Source organism: Geotrypetes seraphini, chromosome 7, assembly GCF_902459505.1.
Source record: "Geotrypetes seraphini chromosome 7, aGeoSer1.1, whole genome shotgun sequence".
NCBI lineage: Eukaryota > Metazoa > Chordata > Amphibia > Gymnophiona > Dermophiidae > Geotrypetes > Geotrypetes seraphini.
In genome coordinates this window covers 48,556,374-48,581,894 of record NC_047090.1, presented here as the reverse complement: position 1 = coordinate 48,581,894, position 25,521 = coordinate 48,556,374, and the positions used below count along the sequence as shown (strand labels likewise).

Here is a 25,521-nt window from a genome sequence, read left to right as displayed (position 1 = left end):
GAGTGAGGGGGCAGATGAAAGAATAGACCCCTGGAAAGATTTGAGGAGTTCAACCACCATTGAAGAGATTGCTGAAGAGACGATGTCACAGAGATGGGATGAGAGAGAGGATCCGTGGTCTGTGACCATTGGGTGGCCAGAGTCCATTGAGGTGTTCTGAGGTGGAGGCGTGCCAGAGGAAGCACATGGACCGTCGAGGCCATGTGGCCCAAGTGGACCATCATTTGCCGAGCAGGAATAGAGCGACAAAGGAGCACCTGATGGCAGAGGCGGAGCAGAGTCCGTTGGCGGTCTGAGGGGATAAATGCCCTCATCAGAGTGGTGTCGAGGACGGCTTCAATGAACTGAAGTCGCTGTGTGGGAAGCAGATGCGACTTGGGGTAGTTGATCTCGAACCCCAGGAGATGGAGGAAAGAGATGGTGTGATGAGTGGCCTGTAGCACAAGTGGAGACGTAGGAGCTTTCACCAACAAATCGTCCAAGTATGGGAACACCTGGAGGTTGTGAGACCTGAGGAAAGCCGCCACTACAATAAGGCACTTGGTGAACACCCTGGGCGATGATGCGAGGCCAAAGGGTAGCACTTTGTACTGGTAGTGGCGGTGCTGAATCTGAAATCGGAGGTAGCGACGTGAAGTCAGATGGATTGGAATGTGAGTGTAGGCCTCTTTGAGGTCTAGGGAACATAGCCAGTCGTGTTGAGAGAGAAGAGGGTAAAGCGTGGCAAGGGAGAGCATTCTGAACTTTTCCTTGACCAAACATTTGTTGAGGTCCCTGAGATCGAGGACGGGACGGAGGTCTCCTGTCTTCTTGGGTACCAGGAAGTAGCGGGAGTAGAATCCCTGACCCCTTTGGTCTTGGGGGACTTCTTCGATGGCATTGAGAAGAAGGAGGGATTGGACCTCCTGAAGGAGGAGGAGGGTTTGAGAAGAGTGAGAAGCAGACTCTTCGGGAGGATTGTCTGGAGGAAGAGTCTGGAAGTGGAGAGAGTAGCCGTGGCGAATGATGTTGAGGACCCACTGGTCTGATGTGATGACCTCCCAACGGCTGAGAAAAAGTTGCAGGCGTCCTCCGATAGGTTGAGGAAGAGGTAACGCCGGTGAGAGACTGGCTATGCCCTGGAGAAAGGAGTCAAAAGGGCTGAGCAGGTTTTGACTGAGGGAAAGGCTTGGCAGGTTGATGAGATTGGGAGCGAGCCTGAGTTTGATGTTGCTGACGAGGTCGGCGAGGTTGTTGCGGAGGTGGCTGAAGAGGTCTGGCGGAGAACCTACATTGGTAGGAAGACTGCTGTCTGTAAGGGCGAGCAGGCGGAGTCTTTTTCTTCGGTTTGATGAGAGTATCCCACCTCGTCTCATGAGCTGAGAGTTTCTGGGTGGTGGAATCCAGGGACTCTCCAAAAAGTTCATCACCAAGACAAGGTGCGTTAGCCAGGCGGTCTTGGTGGTTAATATCGAGGTCGGAAACTCTCAGCCAGGCTAGACGTCTCATGGTAACAGCCATAGCAGATGCTCGAGAGGTCAGCTCAAATGAATCATAGATGGAGCGCACCATGAATTTTCGGAGTTGGAGCAGACCGGAAATTTGTTGTTGAAAGAGAGGGACCTTACGTTCAGGCAGATATTTCTGTAGAGAAGAAAGTTGATTCACTAGGTGCTTCATGTAGAAGGAGAAGTGAAAGGTGTAATTATTGGCTCTGTTTGCAAGCATGGCATTTTGATAAAGGCGCTTGCCAAATTTATCCATCGTTTTCCCCTCTCTGCCAGGAGGGGTGGAAGCATATACACTGGAGCCCTGGGTTTTCTTCAAAGTGGACTCCACCAGAAGGGATTCATGGGGTAGTTGGGGGTTTGTCAAACCCCGGGATAGGAATGACCCTGTAGAGACTGTCCAGTTTTCTAGGGGCGCCCGGTACCGTGAGAGGGTTTTCCCAATTCTTATAGAAAGTTTCCCATAAGATGTCGTGGACGGGTAACTTGAGAAATTCTTTGGGTGGTTGCTCGAAGTCTAGGGCATCTAGGAAAGCCTGTGACTTCTTAGAGTCAGATTCCAAAGGTATAGAGAGAGCCGCTGACATCTCTCGAAGAAATTTGGTGAACGAGGATTGTTCAGGCTTGGAACCGGTATCAAGTGTGGAAGGTTCCTCATCGGATGAGGAAGGCTCCTCATCGGTACCGGGTTGGGATTCCTCCCATAGGTCCGGGTCCCTGACGTCGGGGTGCATGGGACGGGATGGCGGTGTGGATGGTTCTGCGTGGCGAGTCTTTGAGAGAGATTTGCCAGAACGCATGGAGACGGTACCGGGGGAAGAAGAACGGTGCCGGTCTTGGTCTCGGGGAGCCTGGTGCCGTTCCCGATGTCGGGGAGGATCGGCGTCAGATCGTAATTGAATGAGAGGATTAATGGGTTCCGCCGAGAGTACCGGCATGGATGTGTTCAATGGCACCGATGGAGTGGACTCCGGTGGTATGGAGCGATGCTCGGGCCGGTCCGGTACCGGAAGTAGCGGGGCCAACATTGCCGGCAACAAATGTTGGAGCTGTTGCTGTAGTTGCTCCTGCAATTGGGTTTGCAGTATGGCCGCTATGCTGTCGTCCAGAGGAGGCACCGGTACCGCTTTTTTATTTTTTGGTACCATAGGTGCCGCTTCACGCCCCGGCGATGAGGAGGCCGATGACGAGGCACTCACCGATATCGGGGCGGAGCGTTTGCGGGGTCGGCTCGATGCCGGGAGGACTGGCGTCACCGTTGTGGCAGGAGGGCGCTCAAGGGAAGTGGAAGGCTTCTTAGCCGGCTTACCTGGCGCTATCGACCCCGAGGAAGGATCAGGCGGTGTCGATGTAGTCGGTGCCGACTTCGGGGGCGCCGTCGATGGTGTGGCAGATTCCATGGCAGAACCGGTACCGAAAAGAATATTCTGCTGGATCTGCCGCTTTTTTAACGTACGTTTTTTAAGAGTGGCACAGCGGGTGCAGGTGTCAGCCCGATGCTCTGGACCCAGGCACTGTAAACACCAATTGTGTGGGTCAGTGAGAGAGATCGGGCATGCACACCGCTGGCACTTCTTAAAGCCCGGCTGAGGGGGCATGAATGGAAATACGGCCTCCGCAAAATCAAACCCGGAGGCCTGTATGTTGGCAACAGGCCCCGCCGGGGCCGGCCAGAAAAATAAGGAAAAAAACTAATTAATAATGTTTTTTGTTTTTTTTTTTGAACGAAACAAAAAAAAAACCCGAAGGGAGAAGTAAAAAAAAGAAAAATACGCAAGCGGGAAGGCAAGGAAGGAGATTTCAACAGCCGTTGAAAGCACATGCGTCTTCTTCGCTCCGCGGAAACGAAGAAACTGGGGACCACGCTCTCCTCCGTCGAGCGTGAAGGCACCCGCGCATGCGCGGTGCGGTCAACTAGAACTTTCTAGTTAAAAGTGTCCGTACCGGGGTTCCGTCGGTGACGTCACCCATACGTTAAGAATATGCTGCCTGCTTGTCCTGGGATAATCTTCTTTCCTATAAATGGGAGCAGAGATCCTGAACTAATGGGTAGTCATCCCGAAACTGTGAGTTTCCTTGCAGACGCTGCCAATCATCACCTTACATGGCTCCACCTCTCCTCCCAAAGGGCTATACTATACCCAGGTCTGTCCAGAATACTTATCCAGAATACTGCAGCCAAGCTGATCTTTGCAAAACGCAAATATGACCATGTCTCCCCACTCCTGGCCAATCTTCACTGGCTCCCAGTGCTTCCCAGAATTCACTTCAAATGCTCCTGCCTGGCTTTCAAGATCATTCACGGCATCCTCCCTCCCCTAATCCCACTATTCTTTAACACCTTGAGGCCTGCTTCCACCAGATCCGCCCACAGACATATCCTTCCCCTCTCTACATGGTATTCTCTATGCTGGTAAACTGGGAAAATCCCTTCTCTTCAAAATCACGGGTCTTTGAAACAACCTCACTATCCCGCTGCGGAACCTGGGCTCCCTTCAATTATTCCGCAAACAACTGAAAACCTGGCTTTTCTTTAATATATAATACTATTTCCCCCCCCTCTCTCTTCCCTCTATATATATGCTCATGTAAACCTTTCCCCTCTCTCTTTTTATTTTTTTAAGCTTGTAAATCGTGCCGAGCTCCACTTCCAGCAGGAGGACATTTTACCATAAAAAAACCAGCGCACAGCACCAACACGAGCCAGCCAGATCGGGCCGGCGTGGGAGCCCTGCTCCGCCCCCCCTGATCCAGCAGGAGGACTGTTTACCTTAAAAAAGCCAGCGCACAACACCAACTCGAGCCAGCCAGATCGGGCCGGTGTGGGAGCCCTGCTCCGCCCCCCCAATCCAGCCGGAGGACATATTACATTTAAAAACGACCCAGCGCACCACTTCACAGAAGCCAGCCAGATCGGGCCAGCGTGGGAGCCCTGCTCCGCCCCCCCGAACCAGACATCAAAAAATGAAGCTCTCCCTGCACACACACACACTAGCCACCCTTTTGATAATCCTCCTCATTTCTAGTTGGAAAGCAGCAGCAAACAACTTACCCACCACTACCACATCCTCCAGTACAACCAACTTCCAACTTCCCAACAGAAGAATACTCACATCAAGAAACTCGAACCACCACACCAGCACTCAACACTCCATCACTGTTACCTGGAGAAGAAGATCAACACTTCCGAAAACAAAATCTCATCCATCTCCCACAACACTCATATACCCGGAAACAACTCACACTCCCCAGACTGACACGACCTCCCTTACATGTGCCTATGTTAACATCAGAGCACTAGGACCCAAAACAGAAAACATAAAAAATTGGATAAAAACAGAAAAACTTGACTGCCTATTCCTCACTGAAACCTGGTTAACCTCAGACACAGACCCTAGAATAAAAGAAGTATGCCCGCCAGGATACAAAATAACAGTAACCTGCAGAGAGAAAAAAAGAGGAGGAGGACTAGCAATAATATTCAAGAACTCCCTAACTCTAAACATACTTGAGAAAACATCCACTCCACAAATGGATTTCCTAGCGTGTCAACTCACAAACCCAACACTAAAAAACTCTCTAAACTGCTTGCTTTGCTACATAACACCAGGAAACTGGACCACAGTGAGACCTGAATTTGAAAACTTCATCTACCAAAACTCACTAACAGCTGAATATAACCTCATCCTAGGAGACCTAAACCTACACCTAGAAGACACAACCTCCACACCAGCAAATAACTGTCTATCCTTCCTCAATGCCTTATCCTTCCAGATCCTAAACCCACAAACCACTCATGAAAAAGGTCATCAACTGGACATTGCTGCATTCATGTCTCACCAACCATCCAATCCAGCAATCCAAACTCCTAACGGAACATGGTCCCCATCCCTATGGTCAGACCACTACATTTATAACTTCAACATCAATTGGACCAAGACCAAACACACACCTCAATCAAAAAAAACCACATATACCTCACGCAAACATATCGACCCAACCATTTTCTGGTCAAAGGTAGACGAAACTATCCAAGACTGCGACCCAAAAAACTTCATCTCCCACTGGAAAAATGTATCCACCAACATCCTTGATGATCTGGCACCCCTACAAACCAAAACCAGAACCAGAAGGAAATCAGACCAATGGTTTGATAATGAATTACTCCAACTCAAAAGACATTGTAGAAGATTAGAAAGAAAATGGAGAAAAAAGAACCATGATCAAACAAAAACCGATTGGAAAAAAATCAACAAACAATACAAAAATCTACTAAAAGATAAGAGGAAAAGCTACTATACTAATCTCATAGGCACGGAAACCCAAGATTCCAAAAAAATATTCCAAATCCTGAAAGAATTAACAGACACCAAACCATACACTACCTCCTCGAAAACACCTCCACCATCACCCACCCTCTTAGCAGAACACTTCAAGAACAAAATCACCAACACCAGAGCCACACTCATCCTAAACCCATCCCATCAAAATCCAATCACAATCCACCCTACAGGAAAAGAGGCAATCGCAGCAGACAGAATTTGGACTCAATTCCCTAACATACAATGGTCAGAATTCAACAAATGCTACAAAAAATACAGCCATGCCTCCTGTGACCTCAACCATTGCCCCTCATATCTCCTTACCACCTCTAGTGTAAAATTCCGCACCATAACTCTACAATGGATCCAATTCACGCTCACAGAAGGCACATTCCCTGCTGACCTCAGCGAAATTGTCATCACCCCAATCCAAAAAGACCCAAAAGCACCACAAAACCTCCCATCTAACTTCAGACCTATAGCCTCAATTCCGCTATATGTCAAAATTATAGAAGGCCTAGTAGCCAAACTACTCACCAATTACATAGAGGACCATAACCTACTCCACCCCATGCAATCAGGCTTCAGAACAAACTTCAGCACAGAGACACTACTAGGCTCCCTTATGGATACCGTCAGACAACAACTTAGTACAGGGAAAAAAATGCTACTCATACAACTGGACCTATCGGCGGCATTCGACCTAGTAGACCACAACATCCTTCTACAGATCTTAGATGCAATAGGCATCTCAGATAAAGTATACTCCTGGTTTGAAGGATTCCTAAAACTCAGAACCTACAGTGTAAAATCAAACAAAGAAAAGTCAGAATCCTGGTCAAACCCCTGCGGCGTACCACAAGGATCTCCACTATCCCCCACCCTCTTCAATCTCTACACTGCTTCTCTAGGAACGCATCTGGACAATCTAGGCATAACCTCCTATAGTTATGCGGATGACATCACCATCCTCGTCCCATATGACCATTCTAAACCTACCATGACAGACAAACTTCACCAAACACTTGAAGCAGTCACATCCTGGATGAAAAATCACAAACTTAAACTCAACCAAGACAAAACCAAATTCATCCTCCTAGAAAATGACAAGATCCAAACCACAACCAACCTAGACATAAACGCAACCAAATATCCCATCCAAACCACCATAAAACTACTAGGCATGACCATAGACAGATGCTGCACAATGCAACCGCAAATAAACAAAACAATTCAAAAATCTTTCGCAATCATGAGAAACCTGAGACAAGTCCGAAAATTCTTTGAAAGAACACAATTCCAACTTATAGTACAATCACTAATACTAGGTATATTGGACTACTGTAACATACTCTTCCTTCCATGTCCTGCAACTACGATAAAACAACTCCAAACAATCCAAAATACAGCTTTGAGACTCATCTTCTCATTGAAAAAACATGACCACATCACTGAAGCCTTCATCAACTCACACTGGCTCCCAATCCAAGAAAGAATCCATTTCAAATTCTACTGCATATTATTTAAAACCCTACACGGAGACAGCCCATCATACCTGAACAATCGCCTCATCCAAGCACCCAGTACCAGACACAGAAAAACGCACTCCCCATTCATACCCCCCCCAATCAAAGAAGTAAAAAGAACAAAACTACACGACGGCCTCCTAGCCACTCAAGCCGCAAGACTGGACAACCAGATCTCCAACCTTCTGATGACCACCCCAGACTATAAGACATTCAGAAAAGAAATAAAAACCACACTTTTCAAGAAATTCCTGAAACAGCAATAACAACACGACCTCTAAATGCTCTTAAGATCTACAACTTACCTCTCTAGATAATCATTGTAATTCTGTCCTTTTTAAATTAACCTTTTGTAATCCGCCTTGAACCGCAAGGTAATGGCGGAATAGAAACCCCTAATGTAATGTAATGTAATATATAAACTTAAGGCTTAGTTTAGTTTAGTCTGTCGAAAAGAAGCACGCACCCGACCCCTCTTCAGCAACATCAAAGCATGTGATCGATTACACCAGGCCCAATAAGAGGGGTGGTTGTCTGACACCCACTCCGTCAAAATAACCTTCTTAGCCACCAAACCAGCTTTCCGTATAAGGAGGTTGCCCACACCAGGCGACAATCAAAATGCCCCAAATTTATCCAGTAGAAATCCCACTGGAGTGAAAGGTATAGAGCAGCCCAACAAACCCTCCAAATATCTGACCATTTCTTGCGCATGCATAGACGCCCTCCAGATGCAGCCCTGAGTTCAGACAGAGCCGGGGCCTTTCCTGCCAGCGCCAAATGAGCCTACAGGGGCTCAAAATAGGAGCTCTTGTCCTAGATCACAGGTACCCGCTGCGGGACCGCGATTGACCCCCGCTGCCTATCTGAAGTTAAAAAAAAGAAAAATGAAGTTGTATAAACCTGGACACCCAGACATATAAAAAATACCTATATAAAACCTATAAAAAGAGGACATATCTGGGTAAATCCGGATGTATGGTAACCTTAGGGCTGAGACCTCAACCCCCACTGATCCACTTGTTTAACCAGGGGAGGAAGAAACGCCCTCCGGACTGACCTGGGGCTCACACAGTCTGTGCTCAAGAGCCAGACAGAGCCTGGGGCAAGTCACACTTTCAGGGGAATGGTACCTGAGCCTTCTTAACTGATAAAGCAGGCTTGCTAGGTAGGTGCTCTTAGAGATGCCTGCTAACTACAGACTTCTTCACGGAGAGTCTGTGTCTTCTTGCAATCAGAGCTGTTTCAGGAACACTGGGAACCTCAGCAGCACAAGAGCCTCAGAATTTGGGAAGAAAGTACCCAAAAAATAAAACAATAGATCAGAACAGATCAGATCAGAAGACAACTTCTCAACTCACTTGCAAGGTGAAAACTGAAGGGCTACAGCACAGTCCTCTGGGAGGAGAGGTGGAGCCATGCAAAAAGATGATTGGCAGCTTCTGGAAGGAAACTCATGGTTATGGGGTGACTACACATTAGTTCAGGATCTTTGCTCCTGTTGCATTGGAATAACAAGTTAGCAGCATTTAGCTATGGCAGAACAGTGGCATTGTATGTGCCCTTGATGAGGATGATGATCCTGTTCTACAGAAAGTGATGTAATTGCATATAAACCACAAAACTTTTCCTTGATTTACTCATGAAACAAAAGATATCCACAAAAATGTGTATTCTAACTGATGAATAAATTAGGACAACCTACACCCACACCCTAGTTCCTAGTGTTACCCCCTTTGGCTGAAATAATTGCAGTGAGACGCTTCTTGTAGCCATCTACCAGTCTCTGACCGGTCTGAGGAAAGTTGATCCACTCCTCAATGCAGAATTCTTTCAGCTGTGAGATGTTTGATGGGTTTCTTGCATGTACAGCCCATTTCAAATCACCCCACAGCATCTCAATGGGATTAAGATCAGGGCTTTGACTCAGCCACTCCAGGACTTTCCATTTTTTAGTTTACAGCCAGTCCTTGGTGGATTTACTGGCATGTTTTGGGTTATTGTCATGTTGCAGGGTCCAGTCCTGCTTCAGCTTTAATTTTCTTACAGATGATCTCACATGTTCCTCAAGCACCCTCTGATACACAATAGAACTCATGGTGGATTCTATGATGGTGAGCTGGCCAGGTCCTTCTGCAGTAAAGCATCCCCAAACCATGACACTTCCATCTCCATGCTTCACAGTTGGTATGAGGTTCTTTTTCTGGAATGATGTATTTGGTGTACGCCAAACATGTCCTTTTTTCTGGTGTCCAAATAATTCAATTTTAGACTCATTTTCCATAGAACAATATTCTAGAAGTCCTGGTGTTTGTCTACATTCACTCTGGCAAACTTCAATCTGGTCTTGATGTTTTTTTTAAAGTGCAAAGGTTTCCTCCTTGCACTCCTCCTATGCAAGTTAAATTTGTGCAGTCTCTTTCTGATTGTAGAGGCATGCACTTTCATGAGCCTGCTGTAGGTCCTGTGATGATATTTTATGGTTTTTGCAGACTTCTTTTAACATCTTGTGGTCTGCTCTGGGGGTCAACTTGCTTGGACAGCCAGACCTGGGTATGTTGACAGTTGTTTGGAAAGTCCTCCACTTGTACACTATTTTCCGGACCATGGAATGGCTAATGTCAAATTCTTTTGAGAACTTTTTAAATCCTTTACTATACTTATAATCTGTTACAATCTTCTTTCTGAAGGCCTCAGACAGCTCTTTTGATATCATCATGGTGTTCACTCTCACCGCAGAAGTCATGAGTACACCAAACTAAATGTCTGAGGTTTAAGTAGGGCAAACCTCCTTCAAAATGCTGAGTAACGATGTTCTAATCATGTGCCCCATGATGTGATACACTTGTGTGTGATTTGAGCCGCTTTAAGTGGGAGGATATGTGGGGGGTGTCCTAATTTATTCCTCAGAAGACACATTTTTGTGGATATCTTTTGTTTCATGAGTAAATCAAGGAAAGGTTTTGTTGTTTTCCTGCAATTACAACACTTTCTTTTTCAGAGATATATATAAAAAAGATTTGACATTGATATGTGAACATTTCTTAAGAAAGAACGGAATATTTCATGGGGTGTTCTAATTTTTTCACATGACTGCCAGGGCTGTTGAATGGATGATCACTCCCTGTTGCACAGAGGTCCTGCATTGTTCAACTTCTTCCCAGTCTGCCTAACCTGATAGTTAATCAATTGTTTGCTGGCCAGCTGACACAAACAGCTGTCTTATGTTAGTCAACTCCCTCCAAGAGACAAAGCTTGTGAATGGGATATAACCATGATCACATCCTAGTGCACTGGCATTCTCTGTCCCTCTAGAGCAGGGATGCCCAAGTCTGGTCCTCGAGATCTACTGGAAGGCCAGGTTTTCTGGATATCCACAATGAATATGCATGAGAGAGATTTGCCTGCACTGCTTTCTTGGTATGCAAATCTTTCTCATGCATGTTCATTGTGGATATCCAGAAAACCTGGCCTGCCAGTAGATCTCAAGGACCGGACTTGGGCAGCCCTGCTCTAGAGTCTTCAGGTTGCAACAAGATCAATCCTTCCCCCAATTCTTAGTTCTCAGACCCCCTCTCCTGTATCCTCAACTCACCCTCAGCCCCATGCTCTACAGACCTGTTGCAATATACTGGGACTAGCAATAACAAAAGAAGGCAGACCTAGTCACTTCAAGGTTCATTAAGGGGACGCTCAGAGTTGGAGTGCATTTTTGTGTGCAATATACTGGGAAACAAGAAAAATAAGTCATTCCTCAAGTATTTGATATTGTAGGGCTCACATAACCTTATAGATGTTTTTAAATCAGCTCCACTCACCATCTAGTGGTGTCACAGCGACAGCAGCTACACATCCTGCAGTGCAGCCTGACATCAAAGAGTGCATAAAGGATGCCTTCTTGTCATGATTTTGTTGTCCCAGTTTGTTGATGTGGGCAAACAGTGGGAAATAAAGAATGGAAAAAGGCACATCCCTGTTGGAAAAAGACAAAGAGAGGTAACCAGGATCAGACTCATTAACTGCAGTAAGAACTTGGCATGTGGTTAATATGTGAAAACAGTGGATAGGAAGCATAGAAACATAGAAAACATAGAAACATAGAAAAAAAAGCGGCAGAAAAGGGCTATAGCCCACCAAGTCTGCCCATTCCAAGTATCCCTCCTCCCTGAGTTTACTCCCTTAAAGATCCCACTTGAGTATCCCATTTTCTCTTAAAATCCGTCACGCTGCTGGCCTTTATCACCTGGAGTGGGAGTCTGTTCCAATGATCCACCACTCTCTCGGTGAAGAAGTACTTCCTGAAGTCGCCATGAAACTTCCTTCCCCTGACTTTCAGCGGATGCCCTCTGGTGGTCGAGGGTCCCATGAGCCAGAAGATATCATCTTCTGACTCGATGCGTCCCGTGATGTACTTATATGTTTCAATCATATCTCCCCGTTCTCTTCTTTCCTCAAGTGAGTACAGCCGTAATTTCTTTAGTCTTTCTTCATACGTGAGATCCTTGAGCCCTAAGACCATCCTGGTGGCTGTTCGCTGAACCGACTCGATCCTCAGCACGTCCTTTCGGTAGTGTGGTCTCCAAAACTGAACACAGTACTCCAAGTGAGGTCTCACCATGGCTCTGTACAACGGCATCATAACTTCAGGTCTCCTGCTGACGAAACTTCTGCGGATACATCCCATCATTTGTCTTGCCCTGGAGGTGGCCTTCTCCACTTGATTGGCAACCTTCATGTCCTTGCTAATGATCACTCCTAGATCGCGTTCCGCCGTGGTCCTAACCAAGGTCTCACCATTTAGTACATAAGTTCTACGCGGGTTTCTCTTACCCAGGTGCATTATCTTGCATTTTTTAGCATTGAAGCCTAGCTGCCAAGTAGTCGACCATTGTTCCAGCAACAGTAGGTCGTGTGTTATATTATCAGGTAATAAGTTTTTGCCTACTATGTTGCAAAGTTTGGCATCGTCGGCGAACAGTGATACCCTTCCTCTAAGTCCCTGCGTCATATCTCTTATGAATAAGTTGAATAGAATTGGGCCCAGGACCGAGCCCTGCGGCACTCCACTGATCACGTCCGATGCTTCGGATAGGGCACCGTTCACCACCACCTTCTGAAGTCTACCGCTCAACCAATCCCCAACCCATGTAGTTAGGGCAGGATAAATTCACCGAGGGCCCCCTAGGCACACAAGTCCACTGGGTCCCCTGTCCCATCATGCCCCGCCTCTGTCCCACCATACCCCGCCCCCCTGCTCTGCCCCATTCCACTTCCTTCCCTCCTTCCTTGCCCCTGGTCTGGCATCTGTCTCCTTCCCTTCCCTCCCCTCCATGGTCTGGTATCTCCTTTCCTTCCCCTCCCTACCATGGTCTTGGCATCTCTCTTTCTTCTCCTCTCCCTTCCCTGGTCTTCCTTCTCTCTCCACAATTGGGTGAAGCAACATTCCCCCCCCCCCACAGTTGCCTGGTGAGGTGAGATCAACTTCCCTCCCTTCCACTCCCTCACTGCCCTCTTGCCCACCGTCCATATGTGAACCGAACCTAGGCAACAGGGCTCTAACACTGCATGCGCCGGCTTCCCTTCTCCTCTGAAACAGGAAGTTACATCATGAGGGGGAGGGAGGAGAAGGGAAGCCAGCACACGCAGTGTTAGAGTGAACTGAAACAGACAAAAAATGAAAACAGATATTAGACTCTGCATGTCATGCAACATCAGAAAAATAGAAACAAAAACAGTGCCAACAAACAAATTCTCAACACTGACATAATTCAATCACTAAACTGAAAATAAAATACATTTTCCTACCTTTGCTGTCTGGTGATATTAATATCGCACATCGCGACATCAGAGGGAACACTTCCAGGTCAGCTGCAGGATGCACATAGGAGCCGCTGCCTGAGGCTTTGAGCAAACACTGCAGAGAAAAATGCCGCATTGCCCTCAAGCGGGGCCGCGGGTTGGACACCCCTGTAGAGATAGGAAATTGTGGCAGCGAGGATCGGGTAGTTAGCAACCTGCCAGTTGCGCCAATGCCAGGGGAAGGGGAGCGCCGATGCTGGGGCAGGGGGCCCCCTGTGTTGCTGTTGATGTCTGGGGCCCTGTGTTGCCATTGATACTAGGGAGGAGGGCCCGTTGCCGTTGCCCCCCCCAAAAAAATTGGAAAGCTGAGTCAGTGTGCCCTCCTTCATAAGAACTGCCATCTGCGGATCAGACCTTCGGTCCGTCAAGTCCAGCGATCCGCGCACAGGAAGGCCCAGCCAGGTGTACACCTAGCGTAATTTTAGTCACCCATATCCCTCTATGCCTCTCGTACGGAGATGTGCATCTAGTTTGCTTTTAAAACCTAGAACGGTGGATTCCGCAATAACCTCCTCTGGGAGAGCATTCCAGGTGTCCACCACTCGCTGCGTGAAGCAGAACTTCCTGATATTCATCCTGGACTTGTCCCCCCTCAGCTTCAGTCCATGTCCTCTTGTACGAGTCACATTGGACATTGTAAATAACTTTTTTTCCTGCTCTATTTTGTCGATTCCTTTCAGTATTTTGAAAGTATTTCAGCAGGCCCCCCTGACAGTTTCGAGCCCTAGGCACATGCCTACTGGGCCTATCCATTAATCCGGCCCTGATAGGAAGGGAATCTCCAAACTCAGCTTGAGTGGGATGGTGTGGTGGCTGTGTAAGTCCACTCTTCAAGGTAATATATAGAAATAAAACATAAAGGAAAAAATAATACCTTTTTTATTGGACTAACTTAACCCTTTATTTCAAGGGTGTCAAACTCTAACAAATAAGGGGCCAAAATCTAAAACATAGGCTAAGTTGCAGGCCAAGTTTTTTTATTAAGATACTTAGGGGGCCTTTTATTAAGGTACGCTAACCAATTTAGTGCGGTTCTGTGATGTAAACAAAATAAAAAAGATTTTTCATATCTCTTTTAGGTTCTAGTTCACGCTTGCTGTCTAACACCAGCTCTGGCAAGATACGCATTTCAAATCTGACATATTGTAATCACAAAACAGAAAATAAAATTATTTTTTCTACCTTTTGTTGTCTGGTCATTATTCAAATCATGTTGGTCCCAGGCTCTGGTTGTCTTCTGATAACTCGCTTGCCAGGGTCTCCTGCCCATTTGTTGTTTCCTTCTTTCTCCATGCTAACCATCTATCTTCCATCTCTGTCCTCCCCTCCCCTTCCGTTTTCTTCCCTCCCCCAGAGGTCTGGCATCTTTCCTTTTTTTCGTATCCATCCCCGCAGCTGCAGCGATGGACCCCATCGTCCCCAGATCCACCATCTATCCTTTTCTCAACTACCCTTTCATCCAGCATCTCTCCCTCCTTCCCCCACTACCCTAGGATCCACCATCTCTCCCTTTTTCTTCCCAACTACCCTCCTATCCAGTATCTCTATCCCCCTGCACACCATCCCTTGTGTCCAACTTCTCTCCCTTTCTGTTCCTTCCCTGCCTCCATCCCATTGTCCACCATCTCTCCCCTCTCCTCTGTTTTTAGACCCATTATTTCTTCCCCTCCCCCCATTCTCAGTCCGGCATATACATGTCTCTTTGGACCCCTCCTTCCCTCCCTCTGTGTACTTCTAGGGCCTGTGTACACCAGGGCCCGTCACCCCCCCCACCCCCCACCCCCGAAGGCCTGCATGTTTTCCCCCTTCTTTCTAGCATCCTCTGGCTTCCCAGTCTCACCTTCAAAGCAGCCTGCAGAGGATTGCCAGTCGGCTGTAGTGATCCTAGCAGGCTGCCATCAGCCTCCACAGCACATTCACTCTGACGCGGTCCCGCCCCTCCTCTGATGTACGGGACCGCAGCAGAGGGAACGTGCTGTGGAGGGTACGGCAGCCTGCTAGGATCGCTACAGCCAACTCTGTAGGCTGCTTTGAAGGTGAGACCGGGAAGCCGGGAGAGAGATGGTGGACAATGAGATGGAGGGAGTGAAGGAACAGGGTATTTTCTCGTGGGCCAAATTTAATTACCATGTGGACCAAATATGGCCCACTGGCCTTAGTTTGACACCCCTGCTTTATTTGGCATTGTTGCTCCAAAGCAAAATGTGTCTTCTATGGCGCTTATGGGAGATCTGCATCTCCAAATGCCTGTTTACATGGCACTGTTGCTCTTGTTCAAGTTACATAAAGCAACCGTTTCACCATCTGCCATTTATGATTAGCTTTCAAAGGTAACCCCTTCTTCCTCAGATCAGAAATTTTGAGTGAAGAAATTCACCTTTAGCCCCATCCCTGGCAACTGGCTACAATAAAGAATTAGCTGCAGCAATCTAGTAATTATCAGATATATGCAACTAATTAATTTGCTTTTTGGCTGTTAATAGTATTAACCACAGTAACTACATTTTATCATAAAAAGGTCTTCTAATCAATGATTTTATGAATAACTTCACTCAGTTGCACTTGTTGGCTAGGTACCCAGTTAGCTTTAGCAAATTAATTACATGTAGCCTCTAGATTAGTGTAAGGCATGATATGCTATTTCTTGCACAGATTTTTTTTTTTTTTGCTATCTTGTTCATTTGCAGGGACTTTATTATGTCAATTGAAATGTGATGTATGTGAATACTTGCAGGTTCTGGCATACTCTCAATGGACAAATAGGCCCTCAGCTTTTAACAATTCCCCAGTCAGGGGGAGGGGGGGCATTTTCAATTCTTCTGGGAAGCCTGGCACATCATTGCCACTGACAGGTCATTAAGATCATGGCTATAGGATAAACTTCCTATGCCTCCCTCCCCATTACCACCCAAGCAGGACTTCCTTTCCTTGCAATGAATGCACATGCAAACAATACAGGTTCTCTTATGAGCAAATGCCATGGAGCAGCCCATAAATAGAACCAAGAGAATTTCTCTTAATCAAACATCTGGAGGTCTCAAGCCCATCCTCAACCTTGGGATCATAATCTGTTCATCAAAATGAAGAAATTGAAGATGAATTCACTTGTCATAATCCTGCTCTTCTTCTATCAAAATGACTGGCTGGTTTAATAGATCTCAAAGATGCATGCATCCATAACTCCATTCATTGCCTTCACTGGCAATACCTCTGGTTCACATTCCATCACCATCACTACCTATATAAGGTCTGCCTCACTGGTCTCTCGTTGGCTCTCAGGGTATTCATAAAGTTCCTAGTTGTAACTATATTACACTTCAGGAAATCTGGAATCATTGTCTTTCCCTATTTGGGCAACTGGCTCTATGCAATCTCCTCAAAGGACTAAGAAAGCACAGTTACTTACCATAACAGGTGTTATCCAGGGAGAGCAGGCAGATATTCTCACATATGGGTGATGTCATCCATGAAGCCCAATGCAGACAGCTGCAAAAGTGCTGTTGATTTAAGAACTTTAGAAAGTTTGCGACTGACCGCACTGTGCATGCATGAGTGCCTTTCCATCCGACGTAGGTGCGCTTCTCCTCAGTTCAGATAGTCAGCTAAGAAGCCAACCAGGGGAGGTGGGTGGGTTGTGAGAATATCTGCCTGCTGTCCCTGGATAACACCTGTTACCGTAAGTAACTATGCTTTATCCCAGGACAAGCAGGCAGCATATGCTTACATATGGGTGTTGGCATTTAGGAAAATAAATTTTGTAATACTGCTTAGCCAAAGTGGCTATCCTGTCTGGAAAAAGATTCCAGACAGTAATGTGAGGTGAATGTGTGAACCGAGGACCAAGTAGCAGCTTTGCATATTTCATCAACAGGAGTAGATCTAAGGAAAGCTACTGAAGCTGCCATAGCTCAAACTTTATGGGCTGTGACTCTACCTTCCAGTTGCAGCCCAAAATGAGATGCAAGCAGCCAACCAGTTGGAAATTGTCCTCTTGGAAACTGGATGCCCCATCTTATTTGGATCAAAGGAGACAAAATGTTGTGGAGAAAATCTATGTGATTTAGTCCTTTGCAAATAGTAGGCCAAAGCATGCTTGTAGTCCAGAGTATGAAGAGCTGTTTCTCCAGGATGAGAATGAGGCTTGGGAAAGAACACTGGGAGAACAACTGATTGATTGAGATGAAATTCTGTTCTGCTGGTCCAAAGGAACCTTCTCAAAGGCATTGAGAACAAGTAGAGCTTCAAGATCCTCCACGGTATCCTTCCTCCTTTTATCCCTCTATCCTGGAATTCCTCAAATCCAACCTCCACTAGATCCACTCAAAAATTAAAACTATCCTACCCCTCCTTAAAAGGCATCTCCCTTGTTGGTAAACTTGGCTCTTCCCTCCCTTTCAGAATCACTCAGCTCTGGAACAGTCTCCCTTCCCCTCTCCGCAATTTGAGCCCCCTTCTACCATTCCGTAAGCATCTGAAGACCTGGCTCTTCTCCAGAACGTAACCCCGTCCCGCTCCTGGCACTCTCACACCAACCTCTCTTCTCTCATACTTATATAATTCCACTGGAGTTCCGTTCCTTCCCTAACCATGTAAACCGTGTCGAGCTCCATCTGCGGAGATGATGCGGTATATAAACCCAAGATTTAGATTAGATTAGATTAGATTAGAAGAAGGGAAGACTGAAGAGGAATGGAAGGAAACTCTCTTGGATGATGATCTGGAGGAATGTGAAGAAAATTAAGAGAATATCCTTTGGGTAAGAATTTTGGATGGGTGCGGAGTACCACCTTGCCATGATGGAATACTGTAAATGGTGGATCCGCTACCAAAGTTTGAAGTTCGCTGACTCTGTGAGCAAACGTGAGAGAAATTAGGAAAACTATTTTCCAAGTGAGAATTTTAAGATGAGCTGTAGACATTGGTTCAAATTGAGGCTTCATGAGTTTAGCAAGTACAACATTAAGATCCCATACCATTGGAGGTGGTTTGAGAGGTGGTTTAACACCAAATAGACCTTTCATAAATTTGAAAACCACAGGGTGAGCAGATAGAGGTTTTCCATCTAATGGTTGATGAAAAGCAGCAATTGCACTGATATAGACTCTAACAGAAGTGGATTTGAGGCCAGTTTGAGATAAATGAAATAGATAATCCAGAACTGAAAACAAGGAAGTGACTGAGGCTCCTGGTGATGAAGATCGCACCAAGCAGAAAACCTAGTCCATTTCTGAGTGTAACATTGTCTGGTGGCAGGTTTTCTGGAAGCATCAAAAATGTCTCTGACAGATTGAGAAAACTGAAGGTGTGAAGCTATGCCAAGAGGAACCAGGCTGTCAGGTGTAGAGACTGCAGGTTGGGATGAAGAAGAGAACCGTGACTCTGTGTAAGTAGAGACGGAAATATTGGTAGAAGAAGAGATTCCCTGCAGCTGAGTTGAAGTAGAAGGGAGAAAAATGGTTGTCTGGGCCACCAAGGAGCTATCAGACTCATGGTGGCAGATTCCTATTTGAGTTTGACAAGTGTCTTCAGAATAAGTGGAAATGGAGGGAACGCATAGAGGAATTTGTTCATCCATTCCAGGAGAAAAGCATCTGCCTCCAGGTAATGAGGAGAGTAGAGTCTGGATCAGAACTGGGGCAATTTGTTGTTGTGGGGAAGACGCAAAAAGGTCTATTTGAGGAGTTCCCCATTGGGAAAAATTTTGATGGAGAGTTGGTGAATTGAGCGTCTATTTGTGAGGTTGCAGAATGTGGCTTAATTTGTCTGCCAGTGAATTTTTTTCTCCTTGAATATAGACAGCTTTGAGAAAAATGTTGTGAGGGATTGTCCAATTCCAAATCTTCTGAGCTTCCTGGCAAAGGAGAAGGGATCCTGCTCCTCCCTGCTTGTTCACATAGTACACATGTGAGAATATGTTGCCTGCTTGTCCTGGGATAATTCCTTGTTCAATACAAGATCAATCCTTTTAAGCCTTGGGTTTCCTTATTAACAAAGAAAACTTCACAATGATGCCAACCCAAATTCTGGAATTTGTAGGCACTTGGGTTGATCACACCAAAGGCAAAAGTATTTATATTGGATACTTGCCTCCAAACAATTCTATATATCAATCACTGGATAGCCTCTGCCTTCATTTATACTGTGGGACCTTTCCTGAGATTTCTAGGCCACATGACAACAATGGTAATGGTGGTGGTGGTGGTGTATGACCCATAGAGAAACTCCAAGAAGCACTACTGCTTGGTCTCTTCTTCTAGAAGAGACAATTCAGACAGGGTGTTCTATACAGTTTATTTGTTTAATCTTCTGACCACCTAACCAGTTCTACAGATTGCCACAATGACCACTGCATTTCCCAGGGCAACCTTCAGCTTGACAGTCATCAGACTTGTAGTTGTATTATTCCATCACTAGAGAAAGAAGAACACACACTATACCACCCATCTTTCTCTAATAAAGAAAAGGAAATAAACACAAAATGAGAAGTCTGAAGAGCACTATCTGAAGGAGTCAGGAGCCCATGACTAGTGTTGGAAGCAGGGTGCATGCCTACTAAGCTGTTGAAAAGTTTCCAGGCAAAGACGGCAGCACTGTGTTGTTGGCAGCTGTTGAATGACATCACCTGAGATGTGTCTGCATTATCCTACTGCCTACAGAGAACATCGAGTTCCTGTTTATATGAGGTATTTCTTGAAATCAAATGTGATCCGCTGAGCACAAAGGTACCAAAAGTGGGGTTACAAATAACAGAGATAAAGGCTATAAAAGTATGGAGGGGTAAATTTGGGCAATTATCAATTTTGAAAGTTTTGTGTATTATAGGATCACAATAGGTCAAAATTTTAGCCATGACTTCCTATGGATAGAGATAGAGATGTTTTAGTTTGTTATTTTTCATATGTATATTTCCGAAAAATATACTTTTTATTATTAATAAACTCTTAAAGACGTGGCGCAGTGGTTAAAGCTACAGCCTCAGCACCCTGAGGTTGTGGGTTCAAACCCACACTGCTCCTTGTGACCCTGGGCAAGTCACTTAATCCCCCCATTGCCCCAGGTACATTAGATTGTGAGCCCACCAGGACAGACAGGTAAAACTGCATGTAAAACTGCATGAATAAATGCATGTACACCGTTCTGAGCTCCCCTGGGAGAACGGTATAGAAAATTGAATAAAAATAATAAAAATAATTAGTCTATACCTAAGGCTGAAATTTTGCAGGATTTATGTAGTTGAGATCCCTCTATCTTGTGGTGTAAATAAGCCGTATACCCTATTTTTGGTACCTTTTTCTCAGCAGGTCACATATTACTGTTTGGGCTAGTTGGGTACCACCCCCCCACCCCCATTTTTCTTACCTGAGCAATGTGGCACCAAGTCCTTGGTACAAGCCTGTGATACCACGGGTTTGTAAGAGTTCTCTAGTAATCACAATAGCTGAGGCACGTTTGGACATAGGTGTGAATTTTTTTGTATAGGCCCTGGTCTGTTGTGAATGGGTGGAGGTAGTTACTGGTTTTTCTTCTGCCACAGCTTTTTGATGGACAGCTAGGAACAGAAGGGACAAGAGAATATTCAGTCGCAAGCTCTAGAAATACACACGGGCTGATGCTCAGAACCTAACGCCAGCACTAGAGCTGGTGTTAATCTGCGTAGAATGTTCAAAGGGCTCTAGTGTGGGGAAAATGTGTGCACCAAATATTAGTGAAGATAGTATTTAAATGTAGTCAAATGGATGTTAATGAGGTCATTTCCTATTCCCTTCCAAATGCTTAGAGAACAGCTTACAAAAGAAAGCTGGCCTTACCACTAACAAATAGCTCAGAACTGTCACTGGGGTCTGAAGGAGGATTTCCTATAATTTTTCTTTAAAAGATGATGGTTTTTATTTAAGTTGGAAGAAGGAAATTTGTACAAGTCCCTAAGCAATCAGTAGTGAGAGATGAATGTGTGCAAGTCAGAGCAAACCTGAAAGTGAATGCACAGATTGGTGCCTGTTTTCTGCATTTAAATATGAGCTTTTCAGGCAAATATTTTTTGAAAAGGTTAAAGGCGGAGCACAAATGTGTGGATGTTATGTTAATCAGGTTTTCTATTCCGCCTTTACCCATTCAGTTCAAGGTCAGATTACATTACAAGAGGTTGGGTCAGTTACCCAGAAAGTTACAATGGACAGTTTACTCCTGGCTGAATTCTGCGCACAATATTTCAAAATTCTGCAAAGTTTATTTGTAGTGTTTTGTGTAGAATTCTTCTGTCCTTAGTTCTGACATTCCTTCCTGCCTTTTCTCAGGTTTCATCCTCCTCAGTTCCCTCTCTTACTTCAACTGCAGTTCTGTCTTCCTCTAAATCCCACCCATCTCTCACTTGTACCCTGAATGCCCCCATAGTCTGGCATCTCTCTCTCCCTCTCTCCACTGACTAAGAATCTCTTCCTCCCTTCCAGTGGCGTACCTAGGGTATGTGACACCCGAGGCCGATCATTTTTAACATCCCCCCAATATAAAAAATATTTTTAGTCATTTGTTTTTTTTTTAAAGTTGTCCTCCCCAGAAAGTTCAGAACAGGTTACAGTTTAACATTTACAGTGTTACAATATAACCAGGGCCGGTTTTAGTCATAAAGGGGCCCAGGGCAGAAATTAAGGAGGGGGCCCCTCTTCTACCAATTTCCCCACCCATCTTTAAATGACTTCTTCACACACAAAACACAGACAGACCTTCACCAAATACAGAACAATGGATCACAAATTAGAAATAGAAATAATACCAAAACTGAACTAGAAACCCCCAAAATTAACTCTGCAAGTACTTCATTTTGTACTTGAACACAATCAGTGGCATAACCACAAGAAGAGGCTGGGCATCCCACTTTGAGCTTAAGCCTCCTCAAAATAAACATCTCCCTTGATGTAGCTGGTGGAGATCCCTAAGCCTCATCAGCTGATGACCACATCCTTCCCTTCCTCAGGTCCAGTGACCAGAACTTTCAAAGTTCTGTAGCTGGCAGCAGTATTACAGAGCCACTCCCTTCCCTTCCCTTCCCATCCCCCTCCCCTTCCACTTGGCTCTCATGTATGCATGAAAAAAATTGACAGCGTGAAGATACTGCCACTAACTGCAAAGTTTGGAGACTTCTGATTGCCAGACTGGAGGAAGAGCTCTTCAGTTGCCAGGGCTTGGGGATCTCCACCAGCTCAAGTATTTATATTTTGCATTCAAGTGTTGAGAAAATTTGGTGTCCATCCACCCATTTTGGGCTCCAGCCCTTCCCCACAAATCAGCTGCATGGCTATGCCACTGACTACAATTAAAAAAAAACCATTTGTGATGCACATATCCCAAAGATAACATATTCCAGTTAATACATTCAAAATAAAACACTTTTTTTCTACCTTGGTTTCTGGACATTTTGTTTTCCATCATCTTGGTCCCAGTTTCTCTTTCTGCTTTTTGTCTATCTTTTACTAATTCTCTTTCCAGTGTCTGTTGTTCACTTTTTCCAACTCTTGCTCCATTTCCCTTACTATGCCTGTCTCCAACATATTGATTATTTTCCCTTTCCCATGGGTTCAACTCTCTTCCTCTTTCCCCATGGTCCAACATTTTGCTCCCTCTCTTTTATATTGTTGTGTTCTTCCCTTCCCCCTTAATGCTGAACAATGGGTAGGAGGGAAAGAGAGATGTTGCATCTCTCTCTCTCCCTTCCATCCCCAGACTGAACATTTCTCCCTCTCTCCCTTCTTTCCATCCTTAGGTCCACCATCTCTCCTTTCTCTTCCCAACTAGCCTTTCCCTATCTTTCTCTTCCCAACAGTACTCTCTTTAAGTATCTTTCCCCTTCCTTCACTCCACTCTACCTCACATCCGACTTCTCTGTTTCTCTTCTCTCTTCAGATCACTGCCCGCCATCTATCTCTCTCCCCCCTCCCTCCTTCCTTCCTCCTTCCCTCCTCCTCCTCTGTTTCCAGTCCCATAAGCTCTTCCCCTTTACCTACTCCCACGCTCAGTCTGGCACTTCTTTTAACTATCTCCCCTAGTCCCCCTTTCTACTTAAAAAAATTGCAGCTAGTAACAGGGACCTCACCCGTATGTCTTCCTCCTTCTTTCCATGTCGGTCTGATGTTGCTCTTACCTTCCATCGCTGAAAAATCTATTTTTGCTGCAGGGGACTTTCAACCACGGCAGCCAATCTGAAGCGTTGCTTACTGCTCCCCTCCCTGCTTTCCTTCTGCCACGGTCCATTCCCATTGACGCAACTTCCAGTTTCCGCCTGGGAGGACTAAGGCAAAGGAAAGCAGGGAAGGGAGCCATAGGCAGCTGTTCAGATTGACTGCTGCGGCTGGAGACCTCCAGCAGCAAAAATGGATTTGTCAGCGACAGAAGGTAAGGACAGCATCAGGAAGACATGCCGGTTCACAGGGGGCCCTCCCGAGCCACGGGGCCCAGAGCAGCTGCCCTGTTTGCTCCCCCCTAACGCCGGCCCTGAGTATAACATTACATAGGGTTACAACCTCTCCAACCCCATGCCGGGGCTGTGGTGTAAACAAAATAATAAAAGACTTTTAGCCAAATTATACACATACATTGAATATCAACTGATAAAACTCTCTTCTTACAGAATCAAAGCTAAAAACATAGAGGAACATAGAAAGGAAGCAGTTGATTTCTACTGAAAAGATAATTAATCACAATGGCAGCATGGTATATTTCATTGAGACAAAAAGATATTACAATGGGCAAAAGCTTTCTCTATAATAGAGCCATCCCCCATGTGCAGTGAGGGTCTATGAAATGAGCTTCTTGAACTAGAGAAGCACTGGCATATAACCACTCATTTATGACTTGTCCTGTCTAGGTCTTACCAAGTCGTCCTGCATCCTGGAGCTGAATTTTCAGCATTTCCATTGGGGTTGTAATACACACCTGGCAGGTCCCAGCCCCACAACCAGCCAACATCTCCTTCAACAGACTCAGCTGCTTCCTATCAAACACAAAAGAAATTTCAAGAGAATTCATAAATGAGAAAGAAATATGTTCATACACAGAGACTACAGCTATCCACAGAAAAGAGAGAAGCATAATCTCCCAGCTTCCCAGGGATCTTCTCATAATTGATATTGGCAGCAGGACTGGAACACATTTGTATGACAAAACAGATGAGTTATAATTTCCTGAGAAACTGGTGATCAGTGGAATATACTAAGAGTCTTAATAAATTAAATGAAATTAAGCCACCATCTATATAGATAAAGATGTTCAGAAACAGCCAGGTGAATGGGCATTAATTCCAAAGGAATTATATCAATAGTAAACACCACATTAAATGGCCCAACACAACCATGCGTCAGCATGGGCCTACATCAGGGGATCCTTAAATTGTCAATCTTGTCTTTTAGGTGCCTGTAAATATGCGAGATCCTCAGCCTTCAGCAATACTTTAGTAGACTAAGGATTAAGACCTAATAGTCAATACCTTGCCAATCTGATCTGAACCACAGCAAATCGCAATTAGCTGTGGCTCGGCTCAGATCAGGTCAGCAAGTTATCGACTATCAGTTTTTAATTCACCAACTCAAACCATCTTGCCCAGCTCTTACAAGCACTTTAGAACTCAATTGAAAACTCATCTTTTTTCAAAATATTTATCAAACTAATTTAAATCATCCTTAGGTTATGTTATTTTTTATCTTTTGTTCACCGTATTAAACTTACGGTTATGCGGTTTTTAAGCAAGATGTTATGTGATGTGATGTTAATGCCTTCCTCACCTACATTACATTACATTACATTAGGGATTTCTATTCCGCCATTACCTTGCGGTTCAAGGCGGATTACAAAAGGTTAGTTTAAAAAAACAGAGTTACAATGATTAGCTAGAGAGGTAAGTTGTAGATCTTATAAACATTTAGCAGGTTGTTGAGGGTGAGGTGGTTTGTAAAAGAGTTAATAGGTGGTCATAGTGGAAGTTCTTTTGTTATTATTAGTGCAGTAGTGGGTAGATCAAGTGTCGGTTTTAGAGTTACTAAGCGGTCGTGATGTTATTGCTGCTTCAGGAATTTCTTGAAAAGTGTGGTTTTTATTTCTTTTCTGAACGTCCTATAGTCTGGGGTGGTCATCAAGAGGTTGGAGATCTGGTTGTCCAGCCTTGCGGCTTGGGTGGCTAGGAGGCCACAGTATATTATCTTCCCCACTTTGGTAACTTGGGGTGGACTTGAAGGAGGACCGAGGGAGGAGGGGGTTGGGGGGTGCACCCTGGGGTGGGAGTTGGTTAGTATTGTTTTACTCATATGCTTGTCTTCCCTGTTGGAATGTATTCTCTTTTCT

The 25,521-nt window shown here is 45.3% G+C and overlaps 1 protein-coding gene across 7 annotated transcripts in view; it reads right to left on the bottom strand.

Moving 5' to 3' along the window:
• SLC25A18 (solute carrier family 25 member 18) overlaps positions 1–25,521 on the bottom strand; it is a 109,513-nt gene that overhangs the window by 18,947 nt on the left and 65,045 nt on the right. For all 7 annotated transcript variants that reach the window (XM_033952747.1, XM_033952750.1, XM_033952749.1 and 4 more), the window contains 3 exons: positions 24,060–24,178; positions 20,554–20,743; positions 11,154–11,308 (listed from right to left, as the gene is read on the bottom strand). In XM_033952747.1, the coding sequence (XP_033808638.1) occupies positions 11,154–11,308; positions 20,554–20,743; positions 24,060–24,178 (464 nt within the window). The remainder of the gene's footprint in view (positions 1–11,153; positions 11,309–20,553; positions 20,744–24,059; positions 24,179–25,521) is intronic.